Source organism: Trichomycterus rosablanca, chromosome 4 (genome assembly GCF_030014385.1).
Source record: "Trichomycterus rosablanca isolate fTriRos1 chromosome 4, fTriRos1.hap1, whole genome shotgun sequence".
Lineage (NCBI taxonomy): Eukaryota > Metazoa > Chordata > Actinopteri > Siluriformes > Trichomycteridae > Trichomycterus > Trichomycterus rosablanca.
In genome coordinates, this window is record NC_085991.1 from 22,289,677 (window position 1) to 22,308,360 (window position 18,684).

The window sequence follows — 18,684 nt, forward strand, 5'->3', positions numbered from 1 at the left end:
TCTGTGCGCATGTTGCTGATTAAAGCAGTGATATTTATTAAAATTACCGTGTTTACAGCAATGTAAGAAATGAATTGGTGAAATCTTATTGACCTGTATTCAATTTAAAACAGTACAAAGACAAAATATTTAATGTTTCAACTGAACAGTTTTATTTATTTAGTTTAAAATATGTGCTCATTCTAAATCTGATGACTGCAACACATTCCAAAAGCTGGGACAGGGGCATGTGTGTAACTTGTCTTCATCAGTTTCCTGTAATGGTTTTGAAACTGTTATAATTTGTAATTGTTGTAGTTGTCGTATATAGCAATTCATAATGTTTCCCACCAGATTAACACTGCCACCAGTCCACTAACAAAAAACTGATTGTGTTTTTAGTGGGCCTGGCACCACACATAAATACTAGGTACAATATAATGTCAGTATATCTCAGAGCAAAACACTTTCACTAATACCTAGAGGCAATTAAGAGTAGCCAAGCCACCTATTGGTGTATTTTGGAGAGTGGATGGAAATCTGAGTACCTGGAAAAATCTGTTAACATCACAGAGAACATGCAAAACTGAATAAATTTAGGCTAAAATTGGACGCAGTTCCCAAGGAATTTATACTGGTATGTGGCACTTGCAATGCCAGCTGCACCACCATGCAGCCCTAACAAGAATTGAGGAAATAAAATCAATAATTTACCAATTCTTACTCAATGTTTTCCAGATTTCAAGGAACCTCCTAATTTACACATCAGAGTTCAGGCCTAATCACATAAAAACTGCAGCTTCAGGCCATCAAGGTATTTGAGAAACGTTTTGCTTTTGAATACAGTACTGTACAGTTTAGTATTTCTTTTAAATAAAACAGTGTGTCTGTACTGAGCTACAACAGAGAAAGATATGAGCCAGTTCAGCAGCACATATTGTTTAAACAATTCAAAAGTCATTTAATTACACTCAAGTGATTATTTAGGGTTCATATAATGTAATTACCTCACATTCTACTTAAATACAAGTTAATTGCTTTTTGGTATGCCATTAATTACCTAAAATCCTCCTGTCTATTGGTTCTCTTCATGACATACAACAAAAGCTGCTGGAAAAATACCACTCCTTCCATTACACTCCCCTTCCAGCCACTCTCCATTAACTGAAATAGAGAACAATTATAATAGTACCCAAATTGCCAAAAGAATACAACAGTACATAGCCCACAAGTACAAGTTTTTTTGTGTCCTATGCACTACCAGTCAAAAGTTGGATATGCTTGATTAAAGTGAACTGATTGTCACCTGATTAAGTGAAGAAAATGGGCAACAGTGCTTATTGCGAATTAACGAATTAAGCTGGTGAAGAGAAATGTACACTATATTGCCAAAAGTATTCGCTCGTCTGTCTTCACATGCATATGAACTTGAGTGACATCCCATTCTTAATCCATAGGGTTTAATATGATGGCTATAACAGCTTCAACTCTTCTGGGAAGGCTTTCCACAAGGTTTAGGAGTGTGTTTATGGGAATTTTTGACCATTCTTCCAGAAGCACATTTGTGAGGTCAGACACTGATGTTGGATGAGAAGGCCTGGCTCTAATTCATCCCAAAGGTGTTCTATCGGGTTGAGGTCAGGACTCTGTGCAGGCCAGTCAAGTTCTTCCACACCAAACTGGCTCATCCACTTCTTTATGGACCTTGCTTTGTGCACTGGTGCGCAGTCATGTTGGAACAGAAAGGGGCCATCCCCAAACTGTTCACACAAAGTTGGGAGCATGAAATTGTCCAAAATCTCTTGGTATGCTGAAGCATTAAGAATTCCTTTCACTGGAACTAAGGGGCCGAGCCCAACTCCCAAATGACAATTCCACACCATAATCCCCCCTCCACCAAACTTTACACTTGACAATGCAGTCAGACAAGTACCGTTTTCCTGGCAACCGCCAACCCAGACTCGTCCATACCAGACAAAGAAGCGTGATTCGTTACTCCAGAGGACACGTCTGCACTGCTGTAGAGTCCAGTGACGGCGTGCTTTACAAGCTTTGCATTGCGCTTGGTGATGTAAGGCTTGGATGCAGCTGCTCAGCCATTCCATGAAGCTCTCTACACACTGTTCTTGAGCTAATCTGAAGGCCACATGAAGTTTGGAGGTCTGTAGTGATTGAGACTGCAGAAAGTTGGCGACCTCTGCGCACTATGCGCCTCAGAATTTGCTGACATGGCCTACCACTTTGTGGCTGAGTTTCTGTCGTTCCCAATCGCTTCCACTTTGTTATAATACCACTGACAGTTGACTGTGGAATATTTAGACCCATTCTTTCACAAATATTTGTAGATGCAGTCTGCATGCCTAGGTGATTGGTTGTATACACCTGTGGCCATGTGATTGGAACACCTGAATTTAATTATTTGGATGGGTGAGTGAATACTTTTGGCAATATAGTGTATGTGTTTGTAGTATTTTTAACAGGCCTTGTTCAAACTTTTGACTGATGATGTAAATCCCAGCAAAATGTAGAAATCTAACTAATCAACTAGTTATTTACCTTCTGAGAGGACAGTGATGACATCACCTTGGGAAAACTCTAGATCTTCAGTTTTGGAGGCTTTGTAGGAGTACAGAGCCACCATGTCTCTTTTTTGAGTAACAGTTTTGTGCTAGAACAGAGATTTAAATGAATTAGTGAGGTAAACCTTAAGGTCTTATATGTATTTATGTCATTCATAATATGCATATCACATTTGAGACAAAATAATAACAGTAAAATAAACTCTTGGTAAGCAAAGACAATAGAGAAATTATCTAACAGCTGCTTGTCAGAAAGTTGACAGAAAAGATGATTTAAGAAAACAAATGACAATTTTAGGACATTAACTAGTCTTGAGCTTAAGTTGAGCAGGTTGCATTTTTTTCTTTCCATGTTGTGCCCCAAACTGTATACACTTATACCTAAAAGTCTAATTGGTGTACTACCCATCATGTCATTACTATTTGACACATTTGTTGTATGCAGCATGCCATTTGGGTTGCCACTTGATAACTCATAAATGATTGATAGCTCAAATTGGTCAGAGGTAAGATAACTAATAAAATTTTAGTGTCAGGCTATCAGTTATAGAGATTTATTTGCGTATTGTACAGTAGGTAATGTCACACAACCACCAGGCCCTCCAGCCAACTGCTAATAAACCAGGTCTCATTAATTACTGGTAGAAATACACAGATCAGCCATAACATTAAAACCACCTCCTTGTTTCTACACACACTGTCCATTTTATTAGCTCCACTTACCATATAGAAGCACTTTGTAGGTCTACAATTACTGACTATAGTCCATCTGTTTCTCTGCATGCTTTGTAAGCCCCCTTTCATGCTGTTCTTCAATGGTCAGGACTCTCCCAGGACCACTACAGAGTAGGTATTATTTGGGTGGTGGGTCATTCTCAGCACTGCATTGACACTGACATGGTGGTGGTGTTTTAGTGTTAGTGTTGTGCTGGTATGAGTGGATAAGACAGCAATGCTGCTGGAGTTTTTAAACACCTCACTGTTACTGCTGGACTGAGAATAGTCCACTAAACAAAAATATATCCGGCCAACAGTGCCCCATGGGCAACGACCTGTGACCACTGATGAAGGTCTAGAAGATGACCAACTTAAACAGCAGCAATAGATGAGTGATCGTCTCTGACTTTACATCTACAAGGTGGACCAACTAGGTAGGAGTGTCTAATAGAAGGGACAGTGAGTGAACACAATATTTAAAAACTCCAGCAGTGCTGCTGTGTCTGATCCACTCATACCAGCACAACACACACTAACACACCACCACCATGTCAGTGTCACTGCAGTGCTGAGAATGATCCACCACCTAAATAATACCTGCTCTGTGGGGGTCCTGACCATTCAAGAACAGGGTGAAAGCAGGCTAAAAAGATATGTAGAGAAACAGATGGACTACAGTCAGTAATTGTAGAACTACAAAGTGCTTCTATATGGGAAGTGGAGCTGGTAAGTGTAGAAACAAGGAGGTGGTTTTAATGTTATGGCTGATCAGTGTAAGTAGGATATATCAGTCTCAATTTATAATTGTATATTCTTAGATTAATGTTCAAACATATAAATATATTCCACAATAATTGTTGTTTTATGTAACTAACACATGCACATAGCTAACAGGACAACAGCAACTACCATTAACATTAGACATAACTAACTACCAGTAAACTATCCTGCAAGTTTTTAGGGAGTTAGTGTACTTTGAATGATATGTGGTACCCATACCCAAGTATTTTTTACAGTTAATTGTTTCCAATCTTTAAATGTAAGACAGATAGCTTAATTAAACACAAAATACAATTTAGAAAAAAAATCTAAACCAACTATATGAAAGAATAATTACTGTCTTAGTCACTTAATAAACCGAACAAACCATTCAAGTTTAGTTAACATTTGGCTTCAGCTACACTAGACACGCAGGATTGATCAGCTACGCTGGCTCTAAACATCACTTTAATTAAAGATTTTTAGCTTTGTGAAGTAGGCTATAAGATCCCAACAAGCAGCACATTAGTGAATCCTGATGAAACCCTTGAAACAGTTGGCATAAAGTTACTATAGCATTTTACATTAACAGCATTACACCAACAGTTAAAACATAACACAGTGACTTGCCATAATAAATGTAACCATGAATTCTGCACAGGGGTCTATTACACTAACCCACCACTGCTAAGGGTCCAGATACAAATCTCACCAGTGCTATTTGCCTGCTGGGTGTCACAGACATGATTACTGACAGATATCTGAGGGGAGAGATTGCCTGCAATGGATGTGCTCCCTGTTCAGAATATTCCTGCCTTGTGCCCACTGTTTCCCAGTGAAACAAGACCTGTCACGACCCTGACCAAGGTGTTTTATGAGAATGAATTTTTGTTACTACAAGAAAAGAAAGAAATGTTCAGTGTTCATTCAATGATATAAAGTTGAAGTCCAACTGGAATTTTAACTAGACAACTAGCCACATCACAAGAGCAAGCCCACTTCAACGTTTCAAAGAAAACGAGATCACAGTTTGGGTCCTCTAACCCCACTGAGATGCAGCTTATGCTCTAAAGCCTCTAATGTGGGTAAATTTAGACAATTTTGCAAAGAAGACTGGGCCAAAATTACTTCACTGTGTTGTGAAAGAGGGGTTTTGCAACTGTTTGGTTTCTGTAGTTAATGCTAAATGTGGCACATCCAGGCAATGATTTTAGGAACGCATTTACAGTGGTGTTCAAAAAAATAGCAATCCAACACCATTAACCTGATAAATCACTGTTTTCAGTAGAAATGCTATTTCTACATAGCAAAACATTTTCTTGAAAGTGTAGTAGAGTAATGAAAACAAAACAAACCCAACAATTAGGACATGCATGCCACTCATTCTGAGTTATTGAAGCATTGATTGAAAGGGGCTTGTTCAAAATAATAGCAGTGAGGATTTCAATTGGTGAAGTCACTCATTCTGCAGAAGAACGGGTGTCAATTTTGGCCCTTATTTAAGGTAGGAGGGTGGCAAATGTTGCACAGCTTGGTCATAGCACATTTCCTTCTGAAATACTGGGTAAAATGGGCTGTTCTAGACATTGTTCTGATGAACAGCGTACTTTGATTAAAAAGTTGATTGTAGAGGGAAAAAACATACAGAGAAGTGCAGCAAATTATAGGCTGCTCAGCTAAAATGATCTCAAATGCCTTGAAGTTACAACCAAAACCTGAAAGACACAGAAGGAAGTGTGAAACTACTGTTCGATTGGATTGAAGAATAGCCAGAATGGCAAAGGTTCAGCCAATGATCACCTCCAGAAAGATCAAGGAACATCTGAAGTTACCAGTGAGTACAGAAGATGATTAAGTGAAGCCAATTTACCAGCAAGAACTCCTTGCAAAGTCTCGTTGTTAAGAAAAAGACGTGTCCTGAATGGGTTAAAATTTCCCAAAGAACACATTGACTGGCTCAACATTTTGTGGACTGGTGAAAGCAAAATTGTTCTTTTTGGGTCTAGTGGCCATAGACAGTATGTCAGACGACCCTCGAGCACTGAATTCAAGCCAAAGTTCACTGTGAAGACAGTAAAGCCTGGTGGTTCAAAATGATGATATGGGGATGTTTTTCGTACCATGGTGTTACGTCTATTTATGGCATACGAGGGATCATGGATCAGTTTAAATATATCAGAATACTTGAGGAGATCATGTTGCCCTATGTCGAAGAAGAAATGTCCTTAAAATGGGTGTTTCAACATGACAATGACCCAAAACATCTTGGTTACAGACAAACAAGATTAAGGTAATAGAGTGGCCAGCCCAATCCCCTGACTTCAATCCCAGAGAGAACTTGTGTTCTGACATCTGAAACACGTTTTTTTGAGGCAAAACCCAAAATTACAGAAGAACTGTGGAATGTAGTGTAATCATCCTGGACTGGAATACCTGTTCAGAGGTGCCAGAAGTTGGTCGACTCAATTATTATGCCACTAAATATTAGTTCAGTAATTTAAAGTAAAGTGAAACCTCAAACATTTTTTCATGTTATAGAAACATTTTTTGAGTTTTTTAAGGAAAAATGCTGGCACTGCTATTTTTTTGAACAGCCTAATATTCATTTTTCTTAATTCTTTGTAAAGGTTTAACACAAACTGGCTAAATTTTGTTAATGTTTTGATTTAGAATTGAAAGTGTAGTATTTTCAGTGCATTTGCATTTATGGAAATAAAAGTTATTATAATGATTTTGTGCTTTATTCGCTTTTTTAAAATCACTGCTATTTTTTTGAACACCACTGTACTTCTTTACATAGGAGTTAATTATGTAGAGTAACCATTTTCTTTAATAAGTGAAATGATCAGACCTATTTTGTTAACTCAAGTTATTGTGATAAAAATGTTTGAAAAACTAAAATACACCGATCAGCCATAACATTAAAACCACCTCCTTGTTTCTACACACACTGTCCATTTTATCAGCTCCACTTACCATATAGAAGCACTTTGTAGTTCTACAATTACTAAGAGTAGTCAATCTGTTTCTCTACATATCTTTTTAGTCTGCTTTCACCCTGTTCTTTAATGGTCAGGACTCTACCAGGACCACTACAGAGTTGGTATTATTTGGGTGGTGGATCATTCTCAGCACTGCAGTGACACTGACATGGTGGTGGTGTGTTAGTGTGTGTTGTGCTGGTATGAGTGGATCAGACACAGCAGCACTGATAGAGTTTTTAAACACCTCACTGTCACTGCTGGACTGAGAATAGTCCACCAACCAAAAATATCCAGCCAACAGCGCCCCATAGGCAGCGTCCTGTGACCACTGATGAAGGTCTAGAAGATGACCAACTCAATCAGCAGCAATAGATGATCTCTGACTTTAAATCTACAAGGTGGGCCTACTAGGTAGGAGTGTCTTATAGAGTGGACAGTGAGTGGACACGGTATTTAAAAACTCCAGCAGCGCTGCTGTGTCTGATCCACTCATACCAGCACCATATCAGTGTCACTGCAGGGCTGAGAATGACCCAACACCCAAATAATACCTGCTCTGTGGTGGTCCGGTGGGGGTCCTGACCATTGAAGAACAGGGTGAAAGCAGGTTAAAAAGGTATGTAGAGAAACAAATGGACTACAGTCAGTAATTGTAGAACTACAAAGTGCTTCTATATGGTAAGTGGAGCTGATCAAATGGACAGTGAGTGTAGAAACAAGGAGGTGGTTTTAATGTTATGGCTGATCAGTGTATTTATGTTATGAAATGAGAATGAGAGGTGATATGCCAACCTTATCCAAAGCCTCACATAAAAGGCATTGCTTATAATTTCTATGACACAAATACAATGTAGATTTATTAGTACAGAACATAATGATTACAGAAAAGTTGTTACAAAAAGGTATTTGGAAGACGAATACCTCAGTGGCCGAACACCACAGTGTGAGGCGATTGTTCTTTACACAGCTCCACAGAACGTCCATCTCTGACTCGTCAACAGTCACTCTTTCTGAACAGCCAGGCTTAGTGTAGCTGAAAAGACATTAAAACGTTGGTTGACCTTATTGCCGTATGTATAAGTACTGCACACACTGTGTTATATTCTTATATTAGGTGCATGAGAGATGACCTTCTGTTCTAAATTATGACTGTTGTGTAAGTAAGTAGTGTAGTTACGTTAGTGTGAGCTCAGAGGCAGCTCGCTGGAGTTTAGTACTTATCATCTGAAGGATGGCTTTATATGGCTGTCCTGGTGCAATACAGAAGGTTATGGTAAACAGGAAGTGCACTTTCACAATACAGCACGAGGAATCTCCAGCATCCTTACTCTAGGTGGAAAAAGCAGATGATATGGAACAAAGCCAAGTAATTAATGCAGACAACTATTACATTAATGCATGAATAAATACATGGATCTTTGTCTGTCTAGACAAAAGAGAGAAAATCTCTTTTACATAATCCTGGAAAGCAACACTTTAACTGCTGGATAGATTAGCAGATGGATTATACACTGCCTGGCCAAAAAAAGGTCACCACCTGGATTTAACTAAGCAAATAGGTAAGAGCCTCCCATTGGATAATTACTGCATGGGTGATTATGTTTCAGCTGGCAACAAGTTATTTAACCCTAACTGATGCAGTGAGTAGCTTCTCATTTGTTAAACAACCATGTCGAAAGACACATCCTGTGGTTGTGGAAAAGATGTTAATCTGTTTCAGAATGGTCAAATTATTGGCATGCATCAAGCAGAGAAAACATCTAAGGAGATTGCTGAAACTACTAAAATCGGGTTAAGAACTGTCCAACGCATTATTAAAAAGTGGAAGGACAGTGGGGAAACATCATCTTCGAGGAAGGAATGTGGTCGGAAAAAAATCTTGAATGATCGTGATCGGCGATCACTTAAACGTTTGGTGAAATCAAGTGGTAGAAAAACTACAGTAGAACTCAGGGATATGTTTAATAGTGAAAGTAAGAGCATTTCCACATGCACAATGTGAAGGGAACTCAAGGGATTGGGACTAAACAGCTGTGTAGCCTTAAGAAAACCACTTGTAAGTGAGGCTAACTGGCAAAAACGGCTTCAATTTGCTAGGGAGCATAAAGATTGGACTCTGGAGCAATGGAAGAAGGTCATGTGGTCTGATGAGTCCAGATCTACCCTGTTCCAGAGTGATGGGCGCATCAGGGTAAGAAGAGAGGCGGCTGAAGTGATGCACCCATCATGCCTAGTGCCTACCGTACAAGCCTGTGGGGGCAGTGCTATGATCTGGGGTTGCTGCAGTTGGTCAGGTCTAGGTTCAGCAACGTTATGTGCCCAAAGAATGAGGTCAGCTGACTACCTGAATATACTGAACCACCAGGTTATTCCATCAAAGGATTTTTTCTTCCCTGATGGCACGGGCATATTCCAAGATGACAATGCCAGGATTCATCGGGCTCAAATTGTGAAAGAGTGGTTCAGGGAGCATGAGACATCATTTTCACACATGGATTGGCCACCACAGAGTCCAGACCTGAACCCCATTGAGAATCTTTGACATGTGCTGGAGAAGACTTACAATACAAGATCTTGGGGGAAAATTAATGCAACTCTGGACAGAAATAAATGTTGTGACATTGCAGAAGCTTGTGGAAACGATGCCACAGCGAATGTGAGCCGTAATCAAAGCTAAAGGCGGTCTAATGAAATATTAGTGTGTGTGACCTTTTTTTTGGCCAGGCAGTGTATAAAAATACACCCTAGAGGCAAAATTCTGCGTCACATTAGTTAAGCAGTATGTGACCTCATACCTTTCTGTATACACACTGACTTGGGTATAGATTATTTGAAATATTAGCATGGTAAAGTAGATATAATTTTAGTGGCCCTAGGTAGACAATGGGTTCAAGCCTGTCAACAGTCCAAAACCTTTACCACACCCCTCACACCACTGACACAAGAAAAGCTTAAAATAAACTTCAAATCAGGTTGCAAATAGAGTAATTAAAAATGCTTTTACCATTTGTGTCAGGGAAAAATTGATTGTTAAATGAATGGATCCTTTACGCAAAATAATTTGCGTATTTTCAGGTAATCAGATAATGCCGGGACAATTAGTTTGAACTGTAAATTCCACCAGGTTAGCTAGATGTGGAATTTATGTTACATCTTAAGTATCTTTTTATAGCAAATATCTGGATGTATGTATTCTGCTAAATTAATGCAGCAAGTGTGAATGACACAAAGCACAAAGATTACTAATAAATACACTGATCAGCCAAATAGTTAGGACCCCCAATAGAACACGTCTAACACTTTCATATACAGTGGGGTCAAAAAGTATTTAGTCAGCCACTGATTGTGCAGGTTCTCCTACTTAGAAAGATGAGAGAGGTCTGTAATTTTCATCATAGGTACACTTCAACTATGAGAGACAAAATGAGAAAAAAAAATCCAGGAAATCACATTGTAGGATTTTTAAAGAATTTATTCGTAAATTATGGTGGAAAATAAGTATTTGGTCAATAACAAGCAAGCAAGATTTCTGGCTCTCACAGACCTGTAACTTCTTCTTTAAGAAGCTCTTCTGTCCTCCACTCGTTACCTGTATTAATGGCACCTGTTTGACCTCGTTATCTGTATAAAAGACACCTGTCCACAGCCTCAAACAGTCAGACTCCAAACTCAACCATGGCCAAGACCAAAGAGCTGTCGAAGGACACCAGGAAGAAAATTGTAGACCTGCACCAGGCTGGGAAGAGTAAATCTACAATAGGCAAGCAGGTTGGTGTGAATAAATCAACTGTGGGAACAATTGTAAGAAAATGGAAGACATACAAGACCATTGATAATCTCCCTTGGGGTCAAGATCTCATCCCGTGGGGTCAAAATGATCATGAGAACGGTGAGCAAAAATCCCAGAACTACATGGAGGGACCTGATGAATGACCTGCAGAGAGCTGGGACCAAAGTAACAAAGGCTACCATCAGTAACACACTACGCCGAGAGGGACTCAAATCCTGCAGTGCCAGGCGTGTCCCCCTGCTTAAGCCAGTACATGTCCAGGCCCGTCTGAAGTTTGCCAGAGAGCTTATGGATGATCCAGAAGAGGATTGGGAGAATATCATGTGGTCAGATGAAACCAAAATGGAACTTTTTGGTAAAAACTCAACTCGTCGTGTTTGGAGGAAGAAGAAAAACACAAGAACACCATACCTACTGTGAAGCATGGGGGTGGAAACATCATGCTTTGGGGCTGTTTTTCTGCAAAGGGGACAGGACGACTGATCCGTGTTAAGGGAAGAATGAACGGGGCCATGTATCGTGAGATTTTAAGCCAAAACCTCCTTCCATCAGTGAGAGCATTGAAGATGGAACGTGGCTGGGTCTTCCAGCATGACAATGATCCCAAACACACCGCTCGGGCAACGAAGGAGTGGCTCCGTAAAAAGCATTTCAAGGTCCTGGAGTGGCCTAGCCAGTCTCCAGACCTCAACCCCATAGAAAATTTGTGGAGTCCGTGTTGCCCAGCGACAGCCCCAAAACATCACTGCTCTAGAGGAGATCTGCATGGAGGAATGGGCCAAAATACCAGCTACAGTGTGTGCAAACCTGGTGAAGACTTGCAGGAAACGTTTGACCTCTGTCATTGCCAACAAAAGTTATGTTACTTTGTATTGAGTTGAACTTTTGTTATTGACCAAATACTTGTTTTCCACCATAATTTACAAATAAATTCTTTAAAAATCCTACAATGTGATTTCCTGGATTTTTTTTTCTCATTTTGTCTCTCATAGTTGAAGTGTACCTATGATGAAAATTACAGACCTCTCTCATCTTTCTAAGTAGGAGAACTTGCACAATCAGTGGCTGACTAAATACTTTTTGGCCCCACTGTATATGCTAAATTGCGCAAAGTATTTGGACACCTGACTGTGTGCTTGTTGGACCCCCATTTCAAAAGCAAAGGGTATTAAAGAAGAGTGACAACTCTACTCACTCTTCTGAGAAGGCTTCTTAAGAGACATTGGAGTATGTCTGTCGGAATTTGTGCCCACTCAGTCAAAAAAACATTTGTATGGCTGAGCACTGATGTTGGTCAAGAAAGCCATTGGAATGAATTCAGTAGGGCTGAGGTCAGGGCTCTGTGCAGACCAGTGAAGTTTCTTTATACCAAGCTTTTCTTCAGGCCTTTATACAGAGCACAGTCATGCTGGAACAGTAAAGTTGCAAGCATATAATTCCCCTTATATAATTGATTATTACACCTGTTAGCAATTGTTGTGGCTGAAATACATGAATTCAAAAATTTGAAGTGGTGTCCCAATACTTTTACCCATGAAGTATATAATTTATGATAGCTGAACGTGTTACCTTTGTCTTGGCAGCATCACCACCTGCATTACTTATAGGTTTACTGGGTGCTGCTCTTCTGGGTGGAGCTGGGATTTCATCAGTGATGATTGGTGATGCAACCTATAGAGAAAAGGGCACATTCATTTTTCTCTATAGAATGTAGAAAATAACAAATTGTTGCAAAATATAATAATGTTTAACACCCTTTATTACATCATGCCATTATAAACTGTGCTATATTGTTACCAGTACAATGTACATAAAGCAGCAATGGATTTCTACTTTCATTTTGGAATACATTTAAAATACATTCTTATTAAAAAAGTGCATTTTAAACACACCTCAGTTCCTCAGATTTATTAGCAGTTCCGGGATTTAATGACATTGAAAATAATGCAATCATAACATACAAATAGAATGTGTGAGAGAAGTCTACATCATGTGTTCATTAGTTAATGTTTTATTATGCAATGTGTGAATTCATCCATGTGGGTGGCACAGTGACACAGACGGTTGTTTTGGTACTGCACATCTGTGAGATACTGAAAACCTGGGGTCAGTCCTTGCACTGTCTGTGAGAAGGTTGACAGATTTTCTTCTGGTCTAGACAGAATTCCTTTTTCAACCTCTCAAAATGTCAGTAGTTCTACTGGCTGCTGTAAATCGCCAGCAGGAGTGAGCAAGTGAGCAAGTGAATAAGTGGATGTGAAAGATTATACCAGTGTGTATTCCAGCCTTGCACCCATTGTTTATGGGTGCTGCCAGACCTACCATGACCTCAGAATGAAGCGGGTACTGAACATGAAAGTGGATTCATGTTTATTATAATTAGAAATGACTGTGTAATACCAGACTGTGTCATTTTATTAAAACCATTTCTAAGAAAAAAAACTAAGAAAATGGAAGCAATTGCATTGTGATGTTGTTCTTTGCTTTATGTGTGTGTGTGTGTGTGTGTGTGTGTGTGTGTGTGTGTGTGGTTTATTTGTATTTTTTTTTTTTTTTTTTTTTTTTGTTAAATCAATTTTCCCAGCCCATCACAACCAGACTTTCTCAGACTTGCAGACTTTCTGCAGACACAGTTGGCTGTGTCAGAGGTAGATAAAGCTGAATAGAGATTTACCTTATTGCTCATCAAACAGCGACCCCTAATGTCTGGCCAAGGTGCCAGAATAAGGAAGTGGAACAATACTTAAATCAAGCATGTTCATTCATGTCTGATACAGCTTTATGTGGGAATCTGCTGATGGCTGTTAAAAAATGCTTGCAGTCCTTCCTGGCAAGTTTGTATGTTGTACATAATGCAGAAGTTGACATAGAAAATAGACATTCTTACTTTCTTACTTTAAAATAAACAGATCCCCTAGTCCAGCACTTCCCAACCTTTTTTGCACCACGGACCGGTTTCATATAAAATATAGTTCCACGGACCGGCGGGGGCGGACGGACTTAAAATAGAATAACTATACTGCTCACAAATGAGCTTTTTTCTCTGCAACGAGACGCTGCTTCCACCTGAGGTTTTTCAGCCCACTGAAAAAGATAAAAGCCCACAGGCTGAGTTCCCAAGAAAAAGGTCAAAACAATGCCAGCATAGGAGCCTATAAAAAAAACTGGGCATAGTCCAGCCCAGTGTACCAGCCCACATAGAGTGCAGATACCTGAAACACCTGAACAATATGTAAAGCGCCACCATGGCTGCAACAAGTTAACGCCTAATGAGGTGCAGAGACTGCCAATTGAGGAACCAGGGACTGTCAGTTATTTGCTGGTGCATGATAGAGTAACCACTCAACAGAACAGGTGGGCCTGTTTCACAGATTGTATCTTGATTAGTTTTTATTGTTTTGCTTTATTATATTCTAAAAAATTATATGGTTGGAATTGGTAAACACTGCTTATTATATTTTAAAAGAAAATTAAGTTATTCAAACAGACACTTACCTGAACAGTTTTTGATGCCATAGTAATATCCAAAGGTTCCAAAAAATTGTATGGAACTAACCCTCTCTGAAAATAACAGGAAAGCTATTTAGAGAAATGTTCATCTCAACTTATCAACGTAATAATACTAATGCATTACTTCATTAATTAAATAAATAATTTTATTTATAGAAAAAAATGTTATATATTTAAAACATAAATATCAAGCATTTAAAGATTTCGAGACATACTGACAGAATATGGTGTTTCAAGCAATTTGTGTAAACAGGCATTAGCTGTACATTATCATTTGTAAGCATATTATCATAGATTTTTTATTATATATTTTTTTAAGTACCATCAAGTTAATTCTGACTCCTGGCTACAAAATGGTGTTTTATCAGAACATCCTTTCTTCTGTTTGGGTCTTCAGAGTTCTTATGAACTTGTTAACTGCTCCTCTAATTGCCCCAATTACCCATTTACTCATTAACAGAGCAATTAAACCAATTCCTCTTTTTCACGTTTTTGTGATGTGAGACAAAAAGGAGATTTTAGGGAAATCTACACAGTCACATTTCATAGCTGGGTTTAAACCCAGATTTTCTGGACATTTTAGCAGTGCGGCACACATGCCACCCTCGAGCTAATGAATAATCATATAAGCATTTTTGGTGTGTGGTTTTAAATAATAATAATTTGTAAATCTAGATGTAAGCATTATGCTGTTTTTTGTGATGATGCCTATGTCTGACTTGAATTAATTTCTTTAATGCAAACTTTGCTTTGTTACAAATTTCCAGGGCTGAAAAGTAAACATAGCTGTGATAAATAGTAAATGTCCCCAAACCACATAAAATCATGAATCTTTACGAAATGTAGACTGATTTATCACACACTCACACACAATACATACCCTTTCATTGAAAATAACAGAAGCCCAGTTGTCAGTCCCTCTTTGAAGAACAAAAACCACGTTGCCTGGTAACACAGCTAATTCCTCTTTGGTCTCAGGAATAAACTCGTACAGAACAGTGTGAGGTTCACCTTCAAGTGCTCTGTAAATTACAGGTAAAATAGCAGTTAATGAAACTGTTACTGGTTAGCATGTTATAAAAAGGCCAGAGTGTATGCACTGGATTTACCTTAGCACTTCAGGTGCCTTGGGCGTAAGTGGTACATCTTCAACCTATTAAAGAAAGAAAAGATTTTACATGTTCATGTACGTCAAATCCCTCATTGTATTATGTGACTTAAAACTGATGTTATAATGCTGTATAACTGGCAATGAGTACACAGCACTATGACATTTACTCAAAATCAGTAATTCCAAGTATTCAATAATTTATAAAGAAGACCTATAATTATTGTATGCTATGCATGTATCTTTTTATATGTACATATATTCAGGGATTTTACACTTTTATTTATCTTTTTCTTTTATGTATTGTTATATTATATAGCTGTTTTTACTGTGTTGGATGTACTGACCTTTTATCTATTATTATTAGCCATTTTTTATACCAACCATTTTGTACACCAATTATTTAGAACTTTGTAGGTATACATTTCCCACAGTTCAACTCTTTACCCTACCTATCAGTAGAAAGTGACCACCATAGGACTACCACTGATAAGATGTTATTTGATCAGTGTAAAATCCTCAGTAAAGCCCTGATGATGTTAAAGTGTAATGTAGTGTTACTAAGGTTTTAAACACTGTACAGTTACTTGTCCCTTGCTGTGCACATAAGTGGTCTCTAGATATGTACATGTTTATAGATTATAGCTATTTTCTAAGTACATTCATTAATCGTCTTTTTTTACATTAGTTGCATTTTGTACCAGTGCAGAAGGGCCAAAATTGCTATATCAGTAGTGCAAAGTTTATTGTGACTTACATGAAGAATGAGAGACTGTAATATGTGCCAAAGACATTTTAACCAGGTATTAAACAAGGAAACGTACCCCTTGGCTGTCCAGCCTATTTTTGTGCATTTTCTGCCTGAAGGACATACCGAGTTTTTAAGGCTTTTCATTCCAAAAGTTTATAAGTTAACACAAAATTTTTAGTTTAATGTTATACAAAACCCCTTAGTTCCAAACTCCATAGTTTCAGTGAGTGTAAGTAGGAATGCAGGTCTGCAATGCCATTACCAACACTTTATTCATTTGGCAAATGCTGTTTACAATCACTATGCGTGTTTACAGTTTAAAAGTAGATTGTCTTTTCTCTTTTTTGGTAAAAAGTGACTGCCTTAAATCATTCATGGGAAGGAAAGCCTGGAATAGACACTTTTTCAAGGCACTCTCTAGCATAACAATTTTGTTTCTCTACCAAAGGTTTTTTTTTTTTAATTAATTTATAGCAACAAAGGGTATTTAAAGACTAGAAACCAAGAGAAATGGAAATGAACTGACTCACTTGTGGCTGCAGAGGGGCAAAGCCTGAGAAATTATCAGCAGGAACAACAGAAGATATGACCTGAGGATAGAGAATACATTTAGGCCAATGATTAAGTTTTAACTTTGAATATAGTATTTGTGCTCTTTGTTGTATCTTGCTTTTAAAAGTTACTTATTGTAGTGTGCTCTGGTGTAATGATTTGTTTGGGTACCTTGGCCTTTCCAAGGTAGTCCTTTTTCTCCAGCTCTGCCACATAGTGCTTATTGGGTTTGAACAGCAGCTCACCTCGAATCACTACTAAAGGAAAAAGCTTCTGCTTCTGCGTGCATACACAGTAAAAAAGTGGTATACTGGTTACTAATTCTTTATCTTAAATACTTAAATGTTGTTGTGATCTAGTTACTAAAGTGATAAATAAAACATTACCATACAATATTAAATTTTCCAAATGGCAGAATTATGTACAGTCATAGCCTGTGGTATTTTGATAAATAGAGAAATATTTGAGAAATAGCATTTTAGCATTTCCGGTGGTTCAAATCATGTTCAAATACAGTAAAGCAACATATTATTATCTGTAGTGTAATATGTGTGGTGTAGGACAGCTAACCAGAATAGATTCCAGAGCCTTGTCGATGTGACTGAATTTGGCCTCTGTACCGAGATTAAGAGCTGTGAGAAGGTTTTCTTGGGCTTTCTCCCATTTCCCCAGCTGGGCATGAACAAGTCCAATATTGTGCAATACCTCAAAGCGCAGAGAGAATCAAATAGCTATAATTGTGAAAACAATTATTACAATTACATATAAATATATTGAATGGCAGTAAAAATGAATCATCTCTTACCTCACAGGCATAAAGTTTATACATCAGTCCTAGGGGTTTGTAGTCTATCAGCTGATTCCCTCTCAACTCCTTAAAAGCTTGTTGGAAATCCATGAGTGATTCCTCAAACCTTGAGATATATTTACATTGTTAACAATGTATATGGACTTGTTTACAGAAATAACAAAATGTCTTCATTGTGCAATACTACAATAAATATGTGTTCACTGATTTAGTTAAGATATTTACTCTTTCTTTTTGTATTTTATGTGGTGCTCATTATGACTGGCATCTTACCTTTCCTTTTTAAAGAATGTAACTCCCCTTTGAAAAAAAGCAACAGCCAGATGTTCATCTTTGCCAATGCTACTGTCAAAAGCCTTCAAAAGAGAGAACTTTACCCATGACACTTTTACTTCCTTTTTTTTTTAAACAACATTTTAATGTTAACAAATATCATAACAAAGCTACTCTCTATGACTGTTTTAGATACATGTTAAATTCCAGTAAAAGACAGTTTACAATATTTACAATACACCTTTAAACCATTGGTCATCTACACATAACTTGGCAATACACACTTTACCTTTTCAGCAGCATCCAGTTCATTGTTGTTCAGGTGAAGCCATCCAATGTTGTAATTAATTTTTGAGATTTTCTCCTCAATGTTCATGAAAGTTCTGAGAGCAGAGGCCGGGTCACCTTTCTCCACATAAGCCACTGCTTCATCCCACTGGCGCAGAGTGATCACAAACGACATGTTCCCTCAACCGCTCATGAAAACTTACTGAAAACTACTCTTCCCTTTTTCACAGTCTAATAAAATGTTGAAACTGAACTCAGGAAAACCCCATCTCAGACATTGAGGAAGTGCTTTAATTAGTACCTTGTATTATTTCCTGCAGTTACATCAGAAAGAAAGGAGAGAGAGTTTAACATGTTTGGACTGATGTACGAATTTGTAAACCATCCAACTGTAATCCACCAGTGGTGTCAATAAAGGTATTTATTTATTTTTGTGTTAATACATTTATTTTATTCAAATTTATATGATTATTGGTGTTGTTTGTGACAGAAACTAACACTAAATTACACTATTGCTGTCAGTTTCAGATGGTCTAAAAACTTAAACTTAAAACATCGCTTTTTACTGTTTGTTATTTTGCTAATA

At 38.0% G+C, this 18,684-nt stretch overlaps 1 protein-coding gene across 1 annotated transcript; it reads right to left on the reverse strand.

Moving 5' to 3' along the window:
• Positions 1-82: 82 nt before the first annotated feature.
• ncf2 (neutrophil cytosolic factor 2) lies at positions 83-18,273 on the reverse strand. Its single transcript, XM_062993994.1, has 15 exons — positions 18,100-18,273; positions 17,811-17,893; positions 17,535-17,643; positions 17,300-17,434; positions 16,901-17,008; positions 16,708-16,767; positions 15,428-15,471; positions 15,199-15,340; positions 14,304-14,369; positions 12,378-12,479; positions 8,196-8,347; positions 7,940-8,051; positions 2,536-2,647; positions 1,040-1,143; positions 83-255 (listed from the first exon to the last, which is right to left on the reverse strand). Exons 1-14 carry the CDS (start codon positions 18,271-18,273, stop codon positions 1,055-1,057), a joined length of 1,488 nt encoding a protein of 495 aa, XP_062850064.1. The 3' UTR covers positions 83-255; positions 1,040-1,054.
• Positions 18,274-18,684: the final 411 nt, after the last annotated feature.